General features: G+C 39.5%; 2 protein-coding genes across 4 annotated transcripts; both read left to right on the top strand.

Annotated features, from left to right (window-relative positions):
• The first annotated feature begins 133 nt into the window (after window positions 1-133).
• Window positions 134-14,254, top strand: ccz1 (CCZ1 homolog, vacuolar protein trafficking and biogenesis associated). 2 transcript variants are annotated; one of them, XM_008438154.2, is made up of 17 exons: window positions 134-303; window positions 3,243-3,318; window positions 3,407-3,503; window positions 3,598-3,695; window positions 4,810-4,903; window positions 5,003-5,083; window positions 6,018-6,065; window positions 6,155-6,238; window positions 7,158-7,333; window positions 7,676-7,757; window positions 9,062-9,123; window positions 10,002-10,113; window positions 10,457-10,490; window positions 10,614-10,731; window positions 12,049-12,207; window positions 13,534-13,661; window positions 13,754-14,254. In XM_008438154.2, exons 2-17 carry the CDS (start codon window positions 3,305-3,307, stop codon window positions 13,807-13,809), a joined length of 1,443 nt encoding a protein of 480 aa, XP_008436376.1. In that variant the 5' UTR covers window positions 134-303; window positions 3,243-3,304; the 3' UTR covers window positions 13,810-14,254. The 2 variants fall into 2 exon arrangements, with proteins under 2 accessions (XP_008436376.1, XP_008436377.1); XM_008438155.2 differs by having other exon boundaries at window positions 145-203.
• A 1,004-nt stretch (window positions 14,255-15,258) lies between these two features.
• Window positions 15,259-23,280, top strand: dlgap5 (discs, large (Drosophila) homolog-associated protein 5). Of its 2 annotated transcripts, XM_008438148.2 has the most exons (19): window positions 15,259-15,380; window positions 16,160-16,408; window positions 16,515-16,699; window positions 16,786-16,863; window positions 16,972-17,011; window positions 17,320-17,397; window positions 17,478-17,588; window positions 17,689-17,763; window positions 18,558-18,586; window positions 18,689-18,930; window positions 19,707-19,850; window positions 19,939-20,027; window positions 20,109-20,269; window positions 20,351-20,452; window positions 21,427-21,622; window positions 21,705-22,201; window positions 22,285-22,450; window positions 22,836-22,879; window positions 23,033-23,280. In XM_008438148.2, exons 2-19 carry the CDS (start codon window positions 16,171-16,173, stop codon window positions 23,141-23,143), a joined length of 2,586 nt encoding a protein of 861 aa, XP_008436370.1. In that variant the 5' UTR covers window positions 15,259-15,380; window positions 16,160-16,170; the 3' UTR covers window positions 23,144-23,280. The 2 variants fall into 2 exon arrangements, with proteins under 2 accessions (XP_008436370.1, XP_008436371.1); XM_008438149.2 differs by lacking the exon at window positions 22,836-22,879.
• Window positions 23,281-23,310: the final 30 nt, after the last annotated feature.

Here is a 23,310-nt window from a genome sequence, read left to right on the forward strand (position 1 = left end):
TTTTTCTCAGAAGTCAGAATTCTGAGATTAAATTCAGAATTCTGAGAAAAAAAAATCAGAATTTATTAGATTAAAATCAGAACTGTTTTATTTATTTATTTTTTTTTCAGTGGCCCTAATCCTCTTCCGTAACTACCCGGACAACTAAACCTGTAACCCTTCACTTTCAAAAGCAGGAAGTGAACGATGGAAACTGCTATAATGTGAGCGGCATGTCGTTTCATTGAGTTATTTCCATACTTTTCCCCTTTATTTACACAATAACTAGGTGCAGCTGGGCGTCTTGTTTGCATGCTTCGCGAGGTGAGTGCTTCCGGTTATTTTTCATTGCAGTGGAGGTGAGCTACCAGAACATGTTAGCCTGTTAGCCGGGATATGCTAGCTGTATCGGTGGCTCACCAACAGTTCATGGGCAGAAGTTAAAGGATTCTCGTTAAGCCCTAAACTACCTGACATCTGAATTAATCTTGTTACATTGTGATGCAACAGTAATGGTTTAAAGGACGTTAATAAGTATTCTGTTTTCTTGCATATTTAGTTCTCTTTTCGTGAGATTTTGCCTCGGCTTGCAGGTTTTACTCCGTCTTAGACTTTATGACAACATTAAACAGCTAAATAACTGCTTACATGAGCAGATCAGTTCTTTTTAGAAAGCAGGACTTGAATACTTCGACATTAATAGTGAGTTTTCATTCTGCGGACATGGAACTTCTGCCTTTAGAGGGCTCTTGTTATTTCTGGTTTACTTGCTCCCTCTTGAGCACATTTTGAGCACTTTTAAAAATATCTCATCACTGCTCGCGGATGATGTTCAGTTCTACATTTCTTTAAGGCCTCATGAGGCAGCAGAACAGCATTTCTTACACAACTGCTTAGACTGTGTAAGATGTTTCTCGAACTAAACTAAGGTAAAACTGAACTTATTTGTGCTCCAGAAAAGCACACAACTCTAATATAGACTCTTTGAATGTTCACCTCTTGTGCCACGTTTTCCATCAGAAACCTTTTAGTATATTTGGACTTATGAAATATAGCTAGGTTAAGTAGTATCATCTCTAGAACAGAACTGGAAATTGTTTGTCATGCATTTGTTTCTTTATAATGTCAATTTCTGCAAACAAAGCATCCCTGAGCCGTCTGCAGGTTGTACAGTGTGCTGCTGGCAGATTTAAGAGAAAATCACTTTTTTTCATGTCGCATTGTTTCTTGTCCTGCTCCACAGGCCCCCCATCCATTCAAGTGCATCACTTGGCTGTTAGTTATGGGGCTTTGAATAGTCAGTTACTGGCATACATCTCAGAACGTTTCCATCTGAATGTCCCTAGGTCAGGGTTCAGCAACGTTTAACGTCCCTTGAGCCAGTCGTGCTCCTGCTAAATAAAATCAGTTAGAGCCACAAAATAAATAAATAAATAAATAAATAATAAATAAATAAAACCAGTCAAGCTGTACAACATGCCCTATATTGAAATAATTTTATTATGCTATTGTGTTAAAACACAATAGCAACCTCATGTCTAAATAAACTCGTATAGATAAAGATAATTGCTGAAGCCAGTCATCCTGTTGCATCTGTATTAGAGACAACTCTTGTTTCTCTATCAGTTGTGGTCGTAGTTAAGAAGAGTGATTATGAAGGGGCCCAGGGGCCACATGTGACTCTGGAGCCACAGATTGCAGATAAGGTCACGTGAGCACAGTCTCTGTCAGGTAGCAGGAGCCCCAGAACTCTGAAGCCCTCTAACCCTTTGGGGTCGGTGGATTCTGTTGAGCTTTCTGAAAATGCAACTAAAAACTCAATATACTTACAGGACTTTTGATGTTTACTGTTTAGTGGTTGTCTGAGTGGTCTGGCTTAAAAAGTGATGTAAATATACTTAATGATTTTACTAGATGAAACCAAGGCCAAAACCAAAGCTGTTGTAAAATGTGAACCTTTTAGGATTTGAAGTCATGTAGAGGCCTGTCACAAAAACAGATTTTGCTGGACAATAAATTGTCCCAGCAATTATTGCGATAAACAACAATAGTGTTGTTTTGGGACCATTTTCAACTGATATATTGATAATTGCATAATAATGCAAATTCGCCCTCTCAGAGACCAGTAAACTTTAATTTTGTAAAGAACGCTGAATACTGGAACTGGAAGATGTTTTAAATATCCAAAAATAAAACACAAGACCCAAAAACAATAGACAAAACAGAAATAAAAAAAGCACACACACAACACAACCCACACAGATACAATGGATTAATATGTCTCTGCAAACAAAATTTCATCAGAATGGGAATTATCAAGCTCATTTTAATTTATTGTGCCATTAATTGCTTATTTTGACAGGCTAAGTATAGATACTAAGAAAGTTTTAAACAGTTTAATGTTACCTGTATGCTTGTGTACAATTATGCAGTTTGACCTTTATTTAAGGTCCGTCCATGACTTGCAAAGAACTGTTTGGATTTAATATTTGGTGGGATGCCAAATGTTCAGGCTCTGCATGCAGATAGTAAATTTGGCAAGTCAGAACACCGTGTGCCCTTAATGTCGCCACCTGATCCATAGTCTTAGTGGCTGAGGTGCCAAAGCTCAGAGTGGTGGGAACGTTGTGTAATGAAGAAGATGAGAATCAGAAAAATTTGGATTTATTATGAGAAACATCAAAGAAACAAGAAGTTTCTCAAGAGGCAGTCTGTCTTTTTGGTTCTCGTAATCAAATCTGCCTGTGGTAAAAACATTTTTTTCTTTCTTTTTTTTTGTTGTTTTTAAGTAAAGATGTAAGTTATGTCATAAACATTCCTCCTTCTTATGCCAGTCCCAAAATCACTCATGGGAAAACGTCAAATAAAGGTTAATGCTAGTTAATGTTATCATGGGACAACAAAGATGTGTAAAATTAAAATCATGTTTATCAGTCATCACATTTTGAGTGATGATTGAAAATACTATATTTGTAAATCCCTCAGAAACCCTCCAACCATTCAATAAATGTAAATATTATTGAAAATATATAGATTAGATTACAGATTTATGTTATCAAGTTAATTGATATATCTGCTAACAGCTATTGAAAACATGACATTTAAAATTCGAATATTACATCAGACCAATAAAAAACTATTTTAAAAGCAGAAATATGTGTATGTTTAATAACTGCTTAAAGGTTATTTACAAAAGGTACTGTTGATCTGATAAACGAGACTCTTAAATTCTAATTTCTAGAATATGACTACTCTTCCTACAGGCACACGGCATGATAACAGGACTGTCACCTGAGGAAACTAAACCATAACCCAAGTTTCACTAATGCTGATGATTAGGTAAGAAAGATTCAGTGACAGTATTGGGTCAGACTGGATGAAACTGAAGGTTTTCATGCCCAAACTCTTTGTCTTTGTCCTTTCCCAGTCCTAAAATGGCCTCAGGAGCACAAGACAAACAGTACACACCATCCCTTCTCAGCTTTTTCATTTATAACCCTACGTTTGGACCCCGGGAAGGAGAGGTGAGAAGGGGCTTTCAGTGAAGGTCATCTCTTTGGCTTCTCTGCAAAACCTTGTTCTGGACTAAGTTTCTCATGTCACATTTTTTCCTCTCAGGAAGAGAAAAAGATTTTGTTTTATCACCCCAGTGAGATTGAGAAGAATGAGAAGATCAGAAATGTGGGCCTTTGTGAAGCCATTGTTCAATTCACCAGGTACAACACATCATTAACACTTGATTTCATGATGCCTCTGCAAAAACATTTAGGTCTTTTGTCACTAAAACCTCCAACTTCTAAGTAATTGATTGGGATTTAATGTGATGCACCAAGATGAAGCTGTACATAGTTGTGAAATGGAAGGAAAACGCTGACTGAAAATGGGACATTGGGTTGTGTATTTGTATTCACCTTCCATGGGTTAAACGGGCATTATTATGTAAAATTGACTTTTTTGAGCTTTACCTCATGTTTACCCTCATCATAAACTTACATTAACTGTTGCTTTGAAAAATCAACAAAGCAATAGTTAATGTAAGTTCAACTTACATTAACTGTAATGTAAGTTACAGTACTGCTATACTGTTGCATGCTTGAGAAATCCTTTAATCTCCCGTGGCAACCATTCAGCTGTGTAAAACACTTGGGTGGACCTAGCAATGACTAGGCACCACTTAGAATTAAAATGAATATTTTAATTATAAAATATTAAGTTGATTATCCCACCCAGCTGCACTTTCCAAGCTACCGAGCTTCTGCCTCACAGAGCAACCATCAGCCTCCTTGCGACTCCCCCACTCAGCTCCTTCAGACTAGCTAGTAGAACTTCATATCAGCAGAGCTCATTATAAGAGCTACACCTTAGTGTAACACTGGTAAAGTTGCTGTCAAAGGGTTAGAAGAGGAGCCATGTTGTGATGACTTCTTGAAGGCAGAGTTTCAGTAAGAGCAGGAGCTTTTAAAGAGACAGAAGACCACTTTTTAGGTGTTAAATTACAAAGTCAAATTTCTTTTAAGTCATATTTGACATATACAGTATTTTTAACTGAAGCTTACATATTTACTTGATTGTGCTATAAATGGTACCATGTTCCTGGAAAACGCATAACACTGCCCCTTTAAGACTTTATAGAATCTCATTTTACTGCGGTTGCATGTTGCTGATGATTCCATGTTTGTAGGTACTTTATGAAAAAACAAAAAAACAAAAAGCTGGAGGGAATAGGGAAATATCCTGTAACATTATAATCAATGTCTAATCAAAAAACCCACAATGGATTGGTTAGTTATCTTTTTTTAATGCACCCTCTTTTTCACTTCTTTGTTCCAGGACTTTCTGTCCAACAAAACCAGCAAAATCCCTTCACACACAGAAAAATCGTCAGTTTTTCTTTGAGCCAGAGGAAAATTTCTGGATCGTCATGGTATACAGCATCTACAGATTTCTCGATTCCTCTGGACTTATTTTAATATTTAATCAGAATAACTTTTTTTATTGTTTTTCTTGTGCTTTTGTTCCACAGGTAGTTCGAAACCCAATGATTGAGAAACCAAACAAAGATGGCAAACCTCCCACAATAGAGTATCAAGAAGAAGAACTACTTGTGAGTTAATGAGGAATACTTGTAGAGAATAATACTGCAGTTTGCCTTCTTAGGGGTTTTTAACAAAAAATGTAAAACTTCCCATATTATTGATTTTATTTAAGAGAAAAATCATAAATCATTCACTTCCTTCTAAACTATTATGTTGATTATCACAGTCATTAAATGTTATATCTAAGGTTTAATTATTATATACAATTAAATGTACAGACTACAACGGAAATCTGGTAAAAGTGTTAATGGGTTAATAGAGGAGCCATGTTGTGATGATGACTTCCTGAAGGCAGAGTTTCAGAAAGAGCAGGAGTTTTCTCATTTCAATCTAATGCTATTGTTAGCTATTTACAAGCAGGTCAGGTTTTTGTGGAAACAGTATACATTTACCAAGGTTTAGCTTGAATTCAGGGATTTCTAAAATGCATCAATATTACAGCATATTCAGATTTATAAATATCTTCCTTCAACCAAGGAGTTTGGTTCTGATAGGAATTCAGACGGGCATCCATTAAAAGATAAGGAAGAAATGTAAAAGGAATGTCAGTTTTAAAAAAAATAAGTTTTATGTACTTTTTCTATATTTATAAAACAACATGTTGAAAATGATTCATATTGTTTTTAATAATCAATGAATTGTTAGCAGTGAGCTCCAGCTAACCATCACCCTAATCCACAGATTGTTAGATTCAGTCCAGGGCCGCTCCAGAACATTAACATTACTAACATTACTACCACTACATTACTACCAGCCAGAAAAATAATATGAATAAGTTTAGTCTCAACTGGAGCTGCTATGAAGTTTAATGTGGAACATGTTTGACAATACTGAAGCTGCTGTTGGTTTAAAACCACTGGAATCACATGACAAAGATAAAAACATGAACTTCAGGTGGTTTAATTATTTTTTCCAATTTGCCACTTTGTTTTCTTTTTAAAGGATACGGTTTACGGTGCGGTGGTCCGGCAGTGCTACAGTATGTACAAGGTGAGAGTTTTACACCGCCTGGTTCCAGTAAAAACAGTGTTTCTTTAAATTGTAGCTTTAATCATTTTATTATTTCTCTGGTTCTGCAGCTGTTTAACGGGACTTTCGGTCGGGTGATGGAATCCGGCGGAGTGGAGCTGCTCATCCAGAAGCTTGAGAAGTTTTTCTACAGGGTAAATGTTGCCAATGTCTGTCCAGCTGGCTGCTGTTGCTAGGCGTCTTTTTGTTTGGCCTTGTTTTGGACTGTACATATTGTCTTTGTCAAACTAAGTCCAGCATTGCTTCTTTTTTCAAGTCACCAGAGCCTGACGGTGTTTCCATAAGCATCTTAGTCTCAGTTCGAGTCTTCGTCGGTGTGTGTGTGTGTGTGTGTGTAAACAGGACGATGTTTGGAGTCGCGGTTCATTTCTCAGCCCTTAGCGACCTGCCTTGACTGTGTTCACTTCTGAGCATCAACATAATTACCTAAGCCTGTCACATTGACCAATTATCAATTAATTGCATGATAAATTTAAATAAGATAATTAATTCTCATTCTTTTTTATATCTGTTGTAGGGCAATTTTATTTATAGACTTGATAATCTTTTTCATTATTGGTTTTGGTTATGTTCTTCTTTCTTTCCACTTTATTGTTTTTGGTCATTAATTTTTTTGGTTATTTAAATTTTCTTCCAAGTTCCTGTGTTAATGCTCTTTACAAAGTTGGAGTTTATCAATTTTGTAGACGGTGAACTTGCATTTGTTTATTGCCATAATTTCTGGGACAATTTATCGTCCAGTTATTTGTCGTAGTGACAGGCCTACTCTTGCCTTAACCAACTCTGTATAAAAGTTTAAAAAATTAATTTTTAATTAGGGAAGACCTTAAATTGATCCAGGCTTCCCTCTCCGCCGTGTAACCTAAACACGGAGAGAAAGTAGACGCTGCGGTGTTCTGTATCTGAGCTTGAATGTCAGCTGAACATCTTATCCCTTTTCTGATGCAGGAGCTTCTGCATCACATCGGCCAAGAACTTCTCAGTCTGCTCTTTTTATTACGTTGTAAACTAATCTTTTTTTTTTTTGTCTCCTCTTTTCTCGGGGCTGTCCAGTATCTGCAGACACTCCACCTGCAGTCCTGTGACCTGCTGGACGTTTTTGGAGGCATCAGCTTCTTCCCCCTGGACAAGATGACCTACCTGAAGATCCAGTCCTTTGTCAACAGAGTGGAGGAGAGCCTCAGCCTGATCAAATACACAGCTTTCCTCTACAACGACCAGCTTATCTGGTACAAACTGTCAAAACTTTACACGCTCATCCAGCTAATCCGCTCTTTACCAGAATCGCCAACTCCCACTGCCTTAAAACAACCCTGCATGTCTGCAGCCACTTCCAATGGCAGAATCCCACTATTAAGTTATAAAAACATGCTGAATAAACAGAGGTGGTGCTGAACAAGAAGTCTAATCTTTATGGTTTGCATGCGACCTGACAGTTTATTTAGTTAGCAGACAAATACTCTGTCTACTCATAGTGTCCATTTCACGCCTCAGCTTCTGTTACAAGAAAAAAAAGATTTTTTTAAAGGGTTTAAAAGTGATTTTTGTTGTTGTCATGGTTGTGTGTGCAGGAGTGGTCTGGAGCAGGACGACATGAGAATCCTCTACAAGTATCTGACCACGTCGCTGTTTCCCAGGCACTCAGAGCCCGAGGTAGATGGAGGTGAACCCCAGGCACAAGGCCTTGCAAATGTCTTCATACCTACTGGACGTTTTCACATTTTAGTGTTAACATGAAACGCTTCAAAATCACCAAGAAGAGAAGTGTCCTGCTGTTAGGGACAATGAAGTAAAGTACAAGACAGTCAGCTCAGTTCAGTTTATTTCCACAGCGCCAGTTCACTAAAGATGTCGTCTCGAGGCACTTTACGAAGAAAGTCATTTCAGTTCTATCACACATGCATTCAAATTAATCCTACACTGCAAAAACACTAATTACTTAAAATAAACTCCTATATCCTGCTGAAAATTTACTTGTAAGTTAGTTTTGTCTTATTTCAAGTGTACTAAGATATTTTCTCTAGATATTAGACCAAAATTGCTAGGTAAGATTTTGTGATTTTACTGTGAATTTTCAATTAAGCTCAGTTTATTATTCAAATTAGTTTACAAAGTTTTCTATTTAAGAGAAACCAAGGAGATTGGATCGAGGCATTAACTTGCAGCATCCACTCCTGGATGAACATGTAGCGACAGGTGACGATCTCTTGTATTGTGTCATTGACTTTACAGCAAGCAACTTTGTAGCGACTGGAGAGGAAAAACTGCTTTTTAACAAGAAGAATCTTCCAGCAGAACCAGAACCTGGCTCTGTGTGAGCGCAAACACACAGAAAAGAAACAAATGAGCTGATGTATAGATGTTTGTTTTGTGCTAATTAACAGCAGGAGATGGAGAAGGTTTAGGTGAAGGCAGCCTTATGTCAGCTGATTCCCTCTTCCAGGAAGGAACCACAACCAACAGAACATCACACCAGGTGTAGCTTCAATGGAGAGGAAAATAACTGAGAGAACACAAAAAGTTGACAGTGAAATGACAGCAAATGATCCAAACTGGAGAGTAGTAGAAGAAGAAAGTAGCAAAGTGAGAAGAGAAGACTTGAAACTGGGACAAAGGTTCACCTAGAGTAGATAAAGATACAGCTAGAGTTGCACTGGAATGCTAATGATCAAAGTATATTCAAAGTCTGGACCTAAAAAAATGATAACTGTTTGTTACTCATTTCCAGAAGTTTGAAGGTGTGAAGTTTTTGTGTGAGGTGTGAAGTCACCTCAGTAGAGCAAATCAGAATTCATATAGAATGAATTTATGAGGATTATTTCACAGGACGTTTCAATCCTGCATCAAGATCTTGAGCATTTAACAGTTTTTCATGTTCTCTACAATAACATGACTTTGTTATTGTATTGACTTTTTAAAACTGAACCTTTTTGTGTTTTTCCCGTTTCCTGCTGCAGTTGGCTGGCAGAGACTCTCCTCTGAGGCCTGAAGTCACAGGAAATCTGTTGCATTATGGGAGGTAATTCCATCTTCTCTTGAATCCTGTCCTCTGTAAGAAAAAAACATTTGAATTTATCTGCTGCCGTGTTCCCCGTGCATCATGGCATGCACTGGATGTGCTAAATTGAATTTTTGCATCATGTTTTTTAGCAGTCTGCTGCTGTATAGGCAGGTTTGTACAGAGGATGGGTGGATTATGCTACTGTACTAAAATATGGCATTGTTCAAAACCTATTTACACATCTTTACCTCACTCATCTCCCAAAAGTAAGGAATTCATACCTAATTTACTGATTCGCCCCAAGATAACATTTTAGTAGATCAATAAAAACGACCAATTTCCTGGATTAATTTGTTATTGTGGCGTTATTAAAAATGTTTCATTATCAGAATATCTGAAGTAACAAGCTTCATATCTCAACCTTCCTAAAATAATGGCCTAAGTCATTTTTTTGCCAAAGTGATTTTCTTTTTGTTTTTGTTGCAAAACTCACTTTTGGGGGGGAAAAGGTGGCGATGTATAATAGAAGCCAAGCTCATTCACATATAATCATAGTCATGAAGGTGAAGACTTAGCTTTGTCATTCACTTGGGGCGATCTGATCTGGTGCATTTTTTCATTCAAAACTTATAGATTAGACAGGCATCTCACTCTTCTTGAGGATCTTTGCCTGGATTTATGCTTACGACGGTGCTACGCCAACATTAGCTCCCTTCATCATTGTTTTGGTGCGACTTGTTGATGTTATTCCTGCAGACTCCTGCTTTGGGCTCTGGACTATGAATGTTGAATATTTCATCATTTCGAAACCTCTACATGTATTGTGTAACTTTTAACTCGTGTAAAAGTCCAGACCACCTCACAGTCCTCGCTGCCCTGTCTCCACGTGTCCTCAGGTTCTTGACAGGACCTGCTAACCTCAAAGATCCAGAGGCCAAATTCCGATTCCCCAAAATATTTGTGAGTGCAGAAGACGGCTATGAGGAGCTGCATCTGATCGTTTATAAGGTGTGTGTGGAATCAAACCTGACTCTGCTGTTTCTTGCTGTTGACCCATTCATATCCTCACTCATATTATAAATGCATCAGTGACCAGGTCATTCATTATCAGGATGATTTTCTAACCTAATCTGTAATGGAGGGGATTTTGGTTCTTGTTTATCATGGTAGCTGTGGGATTAAATCTCTTCCTTCTCTATAGATGGATTTTTTTTGGATTACATGGCTCAATTTTAAAATGAAGTACTTCCAGCAATGCTTATCATCCGATTAGTGTGAATGTTCAACCTTTTTGACCTAGATTCTGCATGAAACCTGCACTGATTTCCTTTTTTTTTTTTTCCCATTGCAGGCGATGAGCGCAGCTGCTTGTTTTATGATTAGTGGTAAGTTAAAGCCTACATTATTTATTTTAATGGATTCATGCTGTCTTCTTCCTCATATTAAGCTGACATAAGACATTTTATCCTGTTTCAACTGAATTTCTTCTCTCCGCCATCTTTTCCCAGCCAACGTGGAGCTGACCAGGGAGTTCTGTGAGCAGCTGGACAGCTTGGTGGGCCCCCAGCTGACTCTGCTGGCATCAGATATATGTGAACAGTTCACAATAAACCGCAGGATATCTGGGTCAGTGCCCGCTTCTCTCTTCCTCCACTGTACAAAGATGGTTTTATTTAGTTTTCCTCCACTTCTCAGCGGTATTAGTGACTCATAGCATGAATAACAATAGTCATGCAACTTATCATAAAGCGTTTTAGAAGCGTCAGTGTGATGTATGAACTGTGTCCAGTAATTGACATTGACTTAAAACTGGCCTTTTTCTTTTTGAGTCCTCAAATACAACTCAGTCGAATGTTTACATACTTAATGAAGACTATGAATGTTATATTCACTTTGGGCTTTTAAAGACACATTTAACATTTTTCACTGTTGAATAGCAATTCAATAAATGATTGTAATAATAGTAGCAAGCAAGAAAAGCGATTGTTTGTTTTAGGTATTCTGTGATCCACATCTGGTCTAAATCAAATGTTGGCATAGAATTCACTTGGCAAGATGCAGACAAACGACACTCTTTACAGCAGTAGGTCATTGTAAAYGGCATCATGGAGGAGTATTGATGTGATGACGCGCTGAAGGCAGTGTCGGAAAGAACAGGAGCTTCTTAAAAGAGACAGAGGCACAATTTCAAGGCATCAAATTACAAAGTCAGTTTTCTTTCAAGTTRTGTTTAATATGTACAGCACTTTTATAACAACTTTTGTAACTAACCCTACACACACACAGCTTTCATAAACACTTACCAGCTTTTTACTTTTTTCTTCCTCAAACTGGCCAGTTAGGTGATTATTTTGTACTACTGCCTCYGTAGCCTATTAGCAAAAATAAAGAAAAGACTCCATCAGGGCAGGAGAAATGCTTTTGTGGAATAATTAAATAGCAGAGTTGGCACGCTACTTTAACTTGAATGTTGTTGGTAAGTCGAGGGCTTTGTGATTCCAGTTCTGAATATCACCTGTCATTATGTGTTAACTCTGCCTGGCTGGCAGACACAGACAGAACTCTAACATTACTGCAGCTCTTAAAGGGTAACTCAAGCAAGGCAGCACTAAGGACTGGCATCCCTGTCCATGTGTCTTTGACCCCATCAGTTAGCTCCAGATCCGTAATCTTAGACCGGCCCTGGCAATTTGACGGGCTCCTCGTAATCAACTTAGTAAAGAATGTGCTGAATAAATAATAAGGTTCCAAATTCCTCCACTATCATTCACATCTCCATCCTGGATTTGGGCTCCTGCTGCCTTCCACTCAGCAATCCACTTCCTGTTGGAATAAAACAAATTGATCCCAGTTTCAGAGGAATGACAAACTGCTGTTAAACCCAACTTCAGCTGTTTTGGTTCATCCTGTCCTGTTTGTGTGTCTCCCATATTGTTGCTGTAGGCCAGAGAAGGAACCCCAGTTCAAGTTTATCTACTTTAACCACATGAACCTGGCAGAGAAGAGCACCATTCACATGAGGAAAACCGCCAGTGTGTGTCTGACCTCGGTCCACCCTGACCTCATGAAGATACTGGGAGACATCAACTGTGACTTTGCGAGGTACAGCAGCAGATCCTGGAGCTTTATTAAACAAATATTCAGGGTGGTGTTTTTATTTCCCAGTGGCATGTTGCCAATCTGCTCTGTCCTGAAAGCACCGAGTAGATGCAAGTGATTAGTTTCAGTTGGAGAAACTCAACCTTTTAATGCTCTGTGCCTGTAAGAGAACACCACAAAGAGCCACATCATTCTGAGAGATTTTTTACATTGAAGATTATATGTTGTGTGTTTTTACAAGTTTTGCAAAATTACTGATAAAATGGCTATAATTTTTATGGTAGTTTGTTTTTAAACTTTCATTTTTGGCATAGAAGCAGGCATTCCACAAACCACATTCCACAAACAATTGCAGTGTACTTTACAGAAATGGGATCAATTCCTTGTTCCGTATTTTGAGCTGTAGGGTAAAAATGCTCATTGCATAAACAATGAAACCATATGTTTACATACACTGAATAAAAAGACACACGCACATTTTTTCTCACTGTTTGAAGTTAAATTCAACCAATTTCTTGCTTTAGGTTTGTTAGAATTACCAAAATTATTTCTACTTGCAAAATGCCAGAAAACCTGGCGATAAATGATTTCTTTTCTTATAACTTTCCTCAAATTCAAGTTTACATACATTTGGTCAGTATCAAGGGTAACTATGTAAATATCTGGTTTGAAATGTATGGAAAATTATGTTGAAGGATGACAAAACCTAATGTTCTTGCGCAGCGAGTCGTATGGAGGGGTTGTGAGCTTTTGTGTTGCCATTCGCAAAAAAATTTTTGTTTTTTTTGGAAATATACCAAGATGCTACATTTCAAGTTTTATTAAAAAGTTAAAGAATAGCATAAATGTACAAAACCAATCAGCAGGACTTTTGCTAAGGTCACCACAATGGCCAAAGCTGCAGTTCTCCTCATTGCCATCTTCTTAAAAAAAGGAGATTGTTCTGCCATGCTTGAAGCTAAACTGTCTCGTCCAACTCTGCTGTCCCTGAAGGCGGTCTAAGGCAAGACTTTAGTTACTTCCATTTCTCTTGAGCAGAGCAAACATGAGCTGACTAACAGAACTAAGACCCTCCTCCTGGCTCTGATCGGTTATTTCTGACTGCTGTATTTCTGCAGATGACTGTAAAGTCACAGGGAGACGGATAACCTGTCTCACGTTATGCAGTCATGACACGGTGACAATTTTAACAAATATGTAAAAAAACATTGCTAATGAAAGTTACATATTGTAGCTTTAAGCCTCAGAAAAATCTATTTTGTATACAAAGTACAATAAACATTACTACATGTACTTCCTCATGCTGATTTCTACTAATCTGCTCCCAAGGGTTGACGAAGATGAGGAAATCATAGTAAAAGCTATGACGGACTACTGGGTCGTCGGCAAGAAGTCAGACCAGAGAGAGCTCTATGTGATCCTAAATCAAAAGAACGCCAATCTGATTGAAGTAAACGGTACGTCCTTCAACAGGAAGTGCAGTTGTGTATTCTAACCAGAACATGCTGTCATGTTTTCAACCTTATCCATTTTCATTTTTGAATTCCAGAGGAAGTGAAGAGGCTTTGTGCGACGCAATTCAACAACATTTTCTTCTTGGACTGAGCAAACAAGATGGCGACTGATCACACTAAAAACTGTCAGGGTTTCAGCGGCAGCATCAACGTAATGCAATAATTGCATTGTAAAATAAAAAATATTGTTGAAAAGCTTTCTCACCAAGTTTTTTTATTTAATAGACTAAAATTGTAATTTTATCTTGTAATTACCTGTAAAAAAAAAAAATACAGATTTTACTTTACATGTACTGCATCTCATTTTCTCTGTACATATTTGTATGATTTTATCATAAGTTCCCCCTTATGTATTTGGATATTTTTATTGAGATCATGATGAAATTGTCTCATTTTAATTTAAAAACTGACATGTACTGATGTGCTCATTCCAGTTTTATTTGATGATCAGTTATGGTTTTAAGATTTCATCATGTCGAAACTATTTGTATACAACTGCACTAACTTGAAATAATAAATGAAGTCATTTTCCTAAATGTATAAACTGCATTTTACTCTTAGCTTTTAATCACAAGTAAATGCAATGAAACATGCAGTTTCATGTTTCATTGAAACATTAAACTAATAAGTTTAATGTTTAAACTTATTAACATTAAGTTTAAACGGATTTTCTGGACACAGATTACTGTAGAAAGAAATTGTGACTTAAACACAGCAGTTTGATTTTTATACTTGTGATGTCAGCAAAAATACAAAGCTGAATCAGCTGTTTTGTTCTATTTCAGTGGGCTTTTTAAACACTTTGTATTTTGTGAAATACTTAAGTGAAAATGTTTTTTATTAACCAGATGTTTTGTCACTGTACATTTATGAGTGGGGACAATATGCCCCAATGAATTGTACATCTTAACTATTCATTTGTTTCTAATTAATTGGAAACAAATAAGCAGTTATAGTTTGTTATGGTAAAGTTGTTCCTAAAATATAGAAAACACTCAATCTGAGGACTTTAAGTATATATTTTAAAAGTTCTTAGCTTTAAGTCCTCGTCAATCTTGGAATTTAATTCACATCAGACGGTCTACCACTGGAACAAACATTATCTAAACTAAACTTCCTGTATACCATTCTGTATTTGATTTACTAATTCCAACAGTAACCAGAGGATTACATGTTGAAAATCTCTTCCTGTTTAGTAGTGAATTAACTAAAGAAAACATCAAAGAAAAAGCACCAGTCAGAAGTGTTTTATGCAACTAAAGGAGGACAGGGGGAAAGTAAGAGAAATACTGAAAGAATAGTTTAAAATAAATGTTAGAAACAAAAGAGGATAAAGAGAAAATCAGGATGATAAAGCATTTTTGTAAAAAAATAAAACAGGGGACTATGAGTTAAACTTGTACAGTAGGTGGCAGTATGCACCTCTGAAGATCCGCCAAGAAAAAGAGGAAGATGAGAAGCACCAATCAGAAGCCCAGTCCTGTACAGGCAGCCAATCAGCGTCACTTTAACAAAGTTTCAAAAATTCAACCGCCATTATTATGTTTCTTAAATTAGGTTGCGTTCACTGTGTTCGTTGGGCTCGTTCGGATTTTAGATTTTAAGTTGCTATTTCGTAAAGAAGACACGGTTCTTGCGCATTATTCTTAGAGAGAACATCAGGTAGAGTATTAATTTAGTATTTATTTGTTTGTTGGTGGCTGTTAAAGTTTATATAAGGCTTGCTGTTAGTTTTCAATGAGTGAGCTTAGCTAACTTTGGATTATCTTTGGTCGTCCACTATAAAGAAATATATTCTAGTTTAATTTTATTGTTGTTAAATTACTGCAGCAAGTTTGAGTGAATTTAGACCGTCGTACCGTATAAGGGCTGATCGGGTGATGTGGATTGAGTCACATTTGCCCACATTTGTTGAAAATCTCTTCCTGTTTAGTAGTGAATTAACTAAAGAAAACTTCAAAGAAAAAGCACCAGTCAGAAGTGTTTTATGCAACTAAAGGAGGACACATGAATGACATGTAGGAACAGTGGAGAGGAAAACTCCCCTTTAACAGGAAAGAAACCTCCAGCAGCACCAGAACCTGACTTCATGTAAACGACCAACGGGGAGTTTAGAGAACAGAGCAGATGCACAAAAACAAAGAAGCACTCATCTCATCCAGAAGTATTTTTAGTCCTAAATAAAAAGTAAAGAGAAAATAATTTCAGTAGTGTGGAGATGGAGTCAAACACCTAAAGGCAGGACCAACTGGGTCATCTATGGAAAGGGAACATGAAGTTATTGGCAGCCAGAGCTCAACCAATATTTATTTCCCCACTATCTGTGGTGTTCCACACACACTGTACCTTTTGATCACAGCAGCTTGCAGTGGATTTCCTTTATTTCGTCAACATTTGTGGAAGCTGAAAGTCGGACGCGTTCTGTTCTTTCATTCCTGCAGATCTCTCAAAAATGGATTCTCGATTTGCTGACCTTCGGCGGCGAGACTCGAGCGTGTCAATGCTCCGAGTGAAGCAGTCACGCCGGAGATCTCAGTGCCAAAAAGAGAACCGGGAGCGGATGGTGAACACTCGCAGGCAGCTGGACAAACTGCCAGAAGCGGACGCGTCTTCCCTGGACGTCTCCACGGTGACTACCAACATATCCACTGTTCAGGAGAAGACACGGATCAAGGCCACACCAGCTAACGGTATGAGCCGTTTCCACACACAGGCATCTCTAGAGATCCATGTTACATTCTGAATTCTTGGCTTCTTTGCCACTAATTGTGGCTTATGATATTTGTTTTCCTACAGTTGCAGCAGTAGACAGGCTGAAGCGGCTGCAGAACTGGAAAGAGCAGAAGGAGCTGAAGAAGGAAAAGGAAAAAAGAGAGAGGGAGTCAAAAAGAGTGTTCAAGATTGGCCTCTATCAACCCAAAGACACGCTCAGTCTTGCTCCGCTACCTGCTGTCCCTTCTGCTGCCTCCAGACCCAGAGAGGTGCTGATCTACCCATCACCCATATTATTAGATGAGCAAAAATACGTTTGACTAAAAATAAATGTCTGAGGATGGCTTTCTTTCAGAGAAAGGTGAACGTAGCTCCACCCCAGAGCAGCAGAGTCACTCGCTCCATGAAACAGCCCCAGCAGGAACCACAGAGGGTAAATCCTGCAATTCTGATCCTGAGGATTTTCTCATGTCCACCTGTAATACACCAAGTAAAATGTAAAACATATTTTATTGCTCTTCTCTTGCAAATGTTTCTGTAGCCTCTGGCGATGCAGCATCAGAACACTCGAGCAAACAAAGGTAAGTCAGGAGCAAGCAGCTTATTTTAACACAACCATCTACAAGTGAAACGAGGGATGCTCTGATATGAACATTTGGGCTCATATTGATATGCAATATAAATATTACTGTTATGGCCGCTTCATCGGTGTCCTGTAATACAAACATTTTGAGAAACAGAAGTTTGGTTTTTCCTTTAAATGTAACCAGTAATCATCAAAATGGAAGGAGTGTTTGTAACAACTTTTCCTTTGAGTTGGATGACTCCGACTCAAAGGAAAACCCATGATGACCCATGATAACTGACAGCTTCCCTTCTTCCTTTTCAGTCCAGCCGTGCGCTGAGCGCCCGGCCAGGAGCTGTGCTGCTGCCCTCAAACCCTCCACTGCCACCAAGACCAGTGCAGGTAACCCTCTGGACGGGACGCCCGCCTCAGCAGCAGCTATAGTGTTTCCATATTAGCATGTCAATCTGTGTGTCTGTCAGGCTGTCCTGCTGCGTCAGGGCCAGGCGGCCGAGCGTTATCGACCAGATCGGCCAACAGGCCTCCGGTTACTAAAGCTCAGGCTGAGGTGAAAGACAATCCTAAGGCCAGAGGTACGTTTACACAATCACAGGCTTCCTAGCTGCTGCTTACGAGCTGTTTGATTTGGTTGGTCCAGAAAACTGAATATGTAAAGTCTGTCTCTGTTCTCAGAAGGAAGAACCACTAGGAACAGAGCAGTTGTCAACCCTCTACCGCCCTCGTCTGGAGAAAGAAGGAACTGTAAAGGTACAAAGTATTTTCCCAAAGGTCTGACCTGGATTAAAGGGGCAGTATAATGTAAAATCGACTTTTTTTAATCTATTCATCATGTTATAATGTTTCATCATCAAAAAGATACCTGGAGTGTTGCCTTGATTCTCTCATGCTTGCTTTAGAAATCCTTGAATTTCCATGGCAACCATTCAGTTTGAGACGCTGCTCCCCCTCAGAGCTGCAGTTTCCAAACTTCCACTTCACAGAACAGCCTCCCCCATCAGTCCCCCACTCAGCTCCTCCAGACTAGCCAGCAGCAATTAGCCAACACCTGGTGGAACTGTGCATCTCCTGAGCTCATTATGGGAGCTACTTCTCAGTTCAACACTGATAAAAATGTTAAAGGGTGAATAGAGAAGCCAACAACTTCCTGAAGCTGGAGTTTCAGAAAGAGCAGGAGCTTTTAAAGAGACAGAGGCCTAATTATAATCTAATGTCCTTAAATTCTGTTTGATATTTACAGCATTTTTCTAACAGCTCAAGGTAACACAGTGACTTGATTGTACTATCAGATGGCTCTATGTGCCTGAAAAATACTCAATACTGCCCCTTTAAGACTGATTAAAACTTTAGGATACATACATTAATTCCGCCTTGGGCAAATTAAAGAGCAAAATCGTAAATTGTAATAAACAACTCACAACAACTATCAAATCACAATGAAAGACGGCGTAAAATAAATGCAAGCTATACACCATTAAAAAATACATGTACATAAAAATTCTTTTTAAATGTAAAATCTGGTGTTTGCATTTCTACAACTCTAGGCACCACAGTCCAGCCTGCTGAGCACAAGGTGAGTGTTTTCCCTCAGTGTCCCATAACACAGGATTACAGTGAGATTAAAGTCAGAGAGATGCACACATCAGGTTGTTTGCCGCCGTTTTCCTTTTTGTAGGAGGAACAAGAGAAATCAGTTTGTCCTTCACACCCCACGCCTGGCCCTGAGGACAGAGCCATGGTGGTGAGCTCAGCTCCAGAGGAAGCTGCTCCTGCTCCGGGTTCTGCTGCTCCTGCTCCGGGTTCTGCTGCTCCTTCATTTGCTCCAGACGGCTTTGTCTTCCAGGCCCCTGCCGGCCTGTCGGCCTTCAAGTTTGAGCCTCTCACCCCCCGATCAGCAGACGCCTTCCTCACTCCAAGGTGATTGACATTCTGATTCGGTTCAATGTATCAGCCTGAACATCGGAGCACTCCAATAACCATAATCTTTCCCTCTGGTTGCCAGTTTTGGGTGTGTGAATGAAGGAATTTGGTCATGTGATAGTGATGCATGCAGGATGGTGGGGAGTTTACCTGAAGTCTGCTCTGTGTGTGTTTTTACAGTGACAAATTGGCAGAGAAATGTAAACAATGCTGGTTATTGGCTGTAGCAGAAATGTTAATATTAGAGCAGTGGAATCATTTCTGCTTATATAAACTTGGGCTGGACAATAAATGTTTTGCAATAGACGTGATCAATATCTGTAGCTATACATCTGATAGAAAATGTAATAATTTCACTGAACTCTGATCCAGAACTGAACAGCATTCTGGGAGTTGTAGGCAGAGGAAAGGCTTTAGTTGCTTAACCTCTGACAGCTTGCTAAGATGGGTTGATCTTTGGTTGCCTAGCAACAACCTGTCTAGTAACTTGCTCAGCAGCAGTTTTAGATTTCAGCACCGCCTCATAGCTGTTTAAAAAAAAAAAAAACAATGTTATGGAGAAAGAACTGTGAATAAAACAAGAAAAGGTTGCGGTCCAGCATGGAAGTGTTTCAAATATTTAAAACTAAAAAGCTAATAATTATTGATATTGACTGATAAGAAACCTTTAAATCCTGACAGGTTTTCACCCCTGACAAACGGAAATTCTTCTTCTTCTCACCAATGTCTGCTTGTTTTTAATATGAATGCTGTGCTGTGGTTCTTCTGTCCAGTCCCAGTTTCAGTCTCCCACCAGCCCCAGTGTTCAGTGATGAACCTCCAGCTGAGCCTGGAGAGCCTCCAGGCCACTCTCCTCTCCGCAGCGCCTCGACCTCTGTCAGCCCGCATGAGTCAAAGCATGATGTGCCCTACTTCAGGTAGTGGCACTTTGAAATTCACAGCTCTCTTCTTCCTCATTTTAAACCTGGGAGAGTTGAAGCATCTTTTGGTTTCTGGTTTGTTCAGATCAGAAATGTCCATCGAGACGGACAGACTGACAGACCTTTGTTTCCATTGGGAGTCCAAAGTGGAGGACGAGACCATCCCAGAGGAGAGTGAGTGTAAACTTGAAGTGACCCAAACTGATGTCGTGAGCTGAGCCGTTTTCACTCAGAGCCGCTGTGACTCTGTGACAGTGAGAGACCAAATGCGCACAGCAGTAGGCCAGGCGAGGCTGCTGATGAAGGAGCGCTTCAACCAGTTCAGCGGCCTGGTGGACGACTGCGAGTTTAGCCGCGGAGAGAAGGTCACCACCTTCACCGACCTGCAGGGCTTCTGGGACATGGTGTACTTCCAGGTACGGCTCCTCTGAGGGGCAGACAGGAAGTGGTTTTAGATTGAAACTCTGCAGCGTAGCCAGATGTGCGCTATCTTCCAGGTGGAAGACGTCAACAGGAAGTTTGATGCCCTGCGAGAAGCAGAGGGCCGCGGCTGGTTGGAGGAACTGAAGCCGCCCCCAAGACAGAGGAGAGTGGTGAAGGTGAGCCCTGCAGAACAGGCCTGGAAAAACAAATACCTCTGATGCATCGTAAAGTAATAATATCATACACACGGGATTGGTTTCGCAAAGGTTTTCATCTTTCTGTTCCCCCTGAGCGTTTTAAACAGGAACACACCGATTCACTTTTGATACCGATATCTGAGCTTTAGCGTTGTCCGATATCAATCCAATACAGATAAACAGCTGAATTAACTTAAAATGTTGTTTTTTTTAACAGACATAAATGTACTTAATTCCTAATTTATTTGATAACTCTGCAACAGTAAAGCACACTGAAATCCACCAACAGCTTTACAAGCTAACAAACATGTAAAAACAACTTGACTTATTCAGTCAGTGCAACCAGGAGATGGTAAAGAAACTGACAAAAACAATATGCTGTCGCCTTGGTCAAACATGAAGAAATAAACTGCAGCAAATGTTCTGAATTCTAAATATAATATAAAATGAATAATAAAGCATGACGTTGCTCAGAGCATGTCATAGCATAGAACTAGACTAAATAGATACGCCCTTATGGATCGGACACATTGTTACCAATACCCATTATAGAACTTCTTTTTCAATATTAGGACTGATACAGATATTGTTGGGTCGGTGCATCCCTAGTTTTAAACATTCTAATCCTATAGGGGGCAGTGTAACGCAATGCTTAAAACCAATCAGCCAATCAGATTGCTACTGTAAAGAGAAAAATAAATAAATAAAAAACTCCTCCTGAAATAAATTTTAAGTTGGTTGTTATTTGGACTGAAAACCTCCTAATGTGGTAAAAATCCTCCAAGCTACTATATCTAAATAAAATCTAACTAGCAGAATGTGAACATTTCTCTATAGCAGACAGTTTAGTTTATCATTTGTGTCCCATACCCTCTCGTTTATCTGCACAGCCTTCAGTACTGAACTCTGGGTCTAACCAGTAAAAATCCTAACTTTTCCTGATTGTTTTAAAGAAAATGTCGGCCGCTCCCACCAAGCTGACGGGAAACAAAGCTGCGGCCAAGTCTCGCCTGGCGGCGGTGAAAGCTGCCATGAAAGCCCGGCAGCAGGCAGCTGAGGCAGAGAAGGCAAAGGACACAGGGGCTGCTGCTGGCAGGCAGGAGCCACTGGGAGGTCTCTCCCAGCTGGAGAGCCCAGCCAGACCATCAAGTGAGCAACAAATACAGCTTCACATCTTTATGCTTTATTGTTTATAATCATTTTTCTAATAGGCGCACGTTTGTGTTTTCAGCCCGGCGATCCAGCCGCCTGAGCGCAGCGGCGTTGCCCCAGACGGCGTTGACCCAGGCTTCCCCCGCAGCAGCTTACCCCTCACCCAGGAGAGTCACCCGCCGGTCCCTTGCATTGACCCAGACCCCTGTTCCTGCTCCTCCCGCTCAGCCTGTCCACTCTGCACAGAAACACCTGGACTACAAATCCCAGCAAGAAGCTCCTCAGGCCTCCCAGAACCAGAACGTTTCTCTCTGCTTCTCCCCTGTGAAGGAAGTTACTTCAGACGAGCCCCAGAACCAGACGAGTCCCAACCTGCAGTCTGAACAGGAAACGGTGTCGGAAGACCTTCCAACTCTTTCTGTGGACAACAAACCCTGTGATGTCATCAGTGCCAGACTTTCTCCGTCTCCATGTCAAACAGCTGCAGTCCAACCACCATCCCGTTCCCCCTCCGATCAGGTTCCCATGGAGACCCAGCCGCCCAGCTCTCCCACTCCAGATGCTTCAGTAGTTGAGGTCTGATCCAGATACTTCTGTATTCATCAACACAAAGTCATTTTTATGTGTTGTTCAGATTTTATTCTTTATTTTAAATGCAGGAAATTCCTGGTTTGGACTTTGAACGTTATTTCAAGCCGTCGCAGAGATGCAGTATGTCACTGGGGGACACTGTTGCCATAGAGCTGTCACCATCTATGGGAGCGGATGTAGAAATGAAGAGTCCTGAAGGACAACCTGAGGAGCTGCTTGCTCATCTAGAGCCGGGTATGAAGAACGCTGCATGAGCACCGACCACTGGGATTCCCTCTGGTTCAGGCTTCATTAAGCAGGAAGCTACAACATTTATTCTATTTATTTGTTACAACTGCACATTTTTAAGTGAACTGCAGGGATTCTTTTCCTTTCACTTTAGCTATGCTTTATTTAAATCCCCCAGAGATTACACAAGGGAATAACTTTGAGCTGTATCAAGAACTTTACAAGAAAATGTATTCAAATTACAACCAAAATTCTTATCTGTGTATTTTTGCGTTATTTTTCTGCTTAATGAATTCTGGATTTTTTCCCCAAGTGTACTCCTGCTTATTGCTGCCTGCCTGATTTGCTTTGGGGTTTGTTCACTTTTTTTTTTGCTCATCTCTCACAACAGCACTCTCAGCGGTGTCTTCAGTGTTCACTCCTCAATCACCTCAGGTCTTTTTTTTTTTTTTTTTTGTACTTTTCTTTAGACAAAAACAAATGCTAACTTAAATCAGCATACAATAGTTCTTTGTGCTTTAATAATTAATAACTGATCAATTCTGGTACTGGTTTCTTTCATTTTGAATCTATTTTTTGTATTTGTAGGTGCAGACTGCGCAGTCGGCCCTGCTGCTCTTCACCCCGGACCCGAAGGACCGGATTCGTCAGTCCACCTGTTCAAGTGACCTCATGGTCTTCACCCCTCCAAACGTATAAAAGCTTCTCTTACATTGTTCTGTTTTGACTTAAATGTGTTCATCTGTTTAAAAAAGAAAATCTGAGTCATTTTTTTCAAATTTGGTAGAAAATATTTCTTTTACTTCTTTTGAATTAAACGTTGTGTTTGCAAACTGTCTCTGGATTTGCTTAACACTACATCACAT

The sequence above is a fragment of the Poecilia reticulata genome, linkage group LG19 (assembly GCF_000633615.1).
Source record: "Poecilia reticulata strain Guanapo linkage group LG19, Guppy_female_1.0+MT, whole genome shotgun sequence".
Taxonomy (NCBI): Eukaryota; Metazoa; Chordata; class Actinopteri; order Cyprinodontiformes; family Poeciliidae; genus Poecilia; species Poecilia reticulata.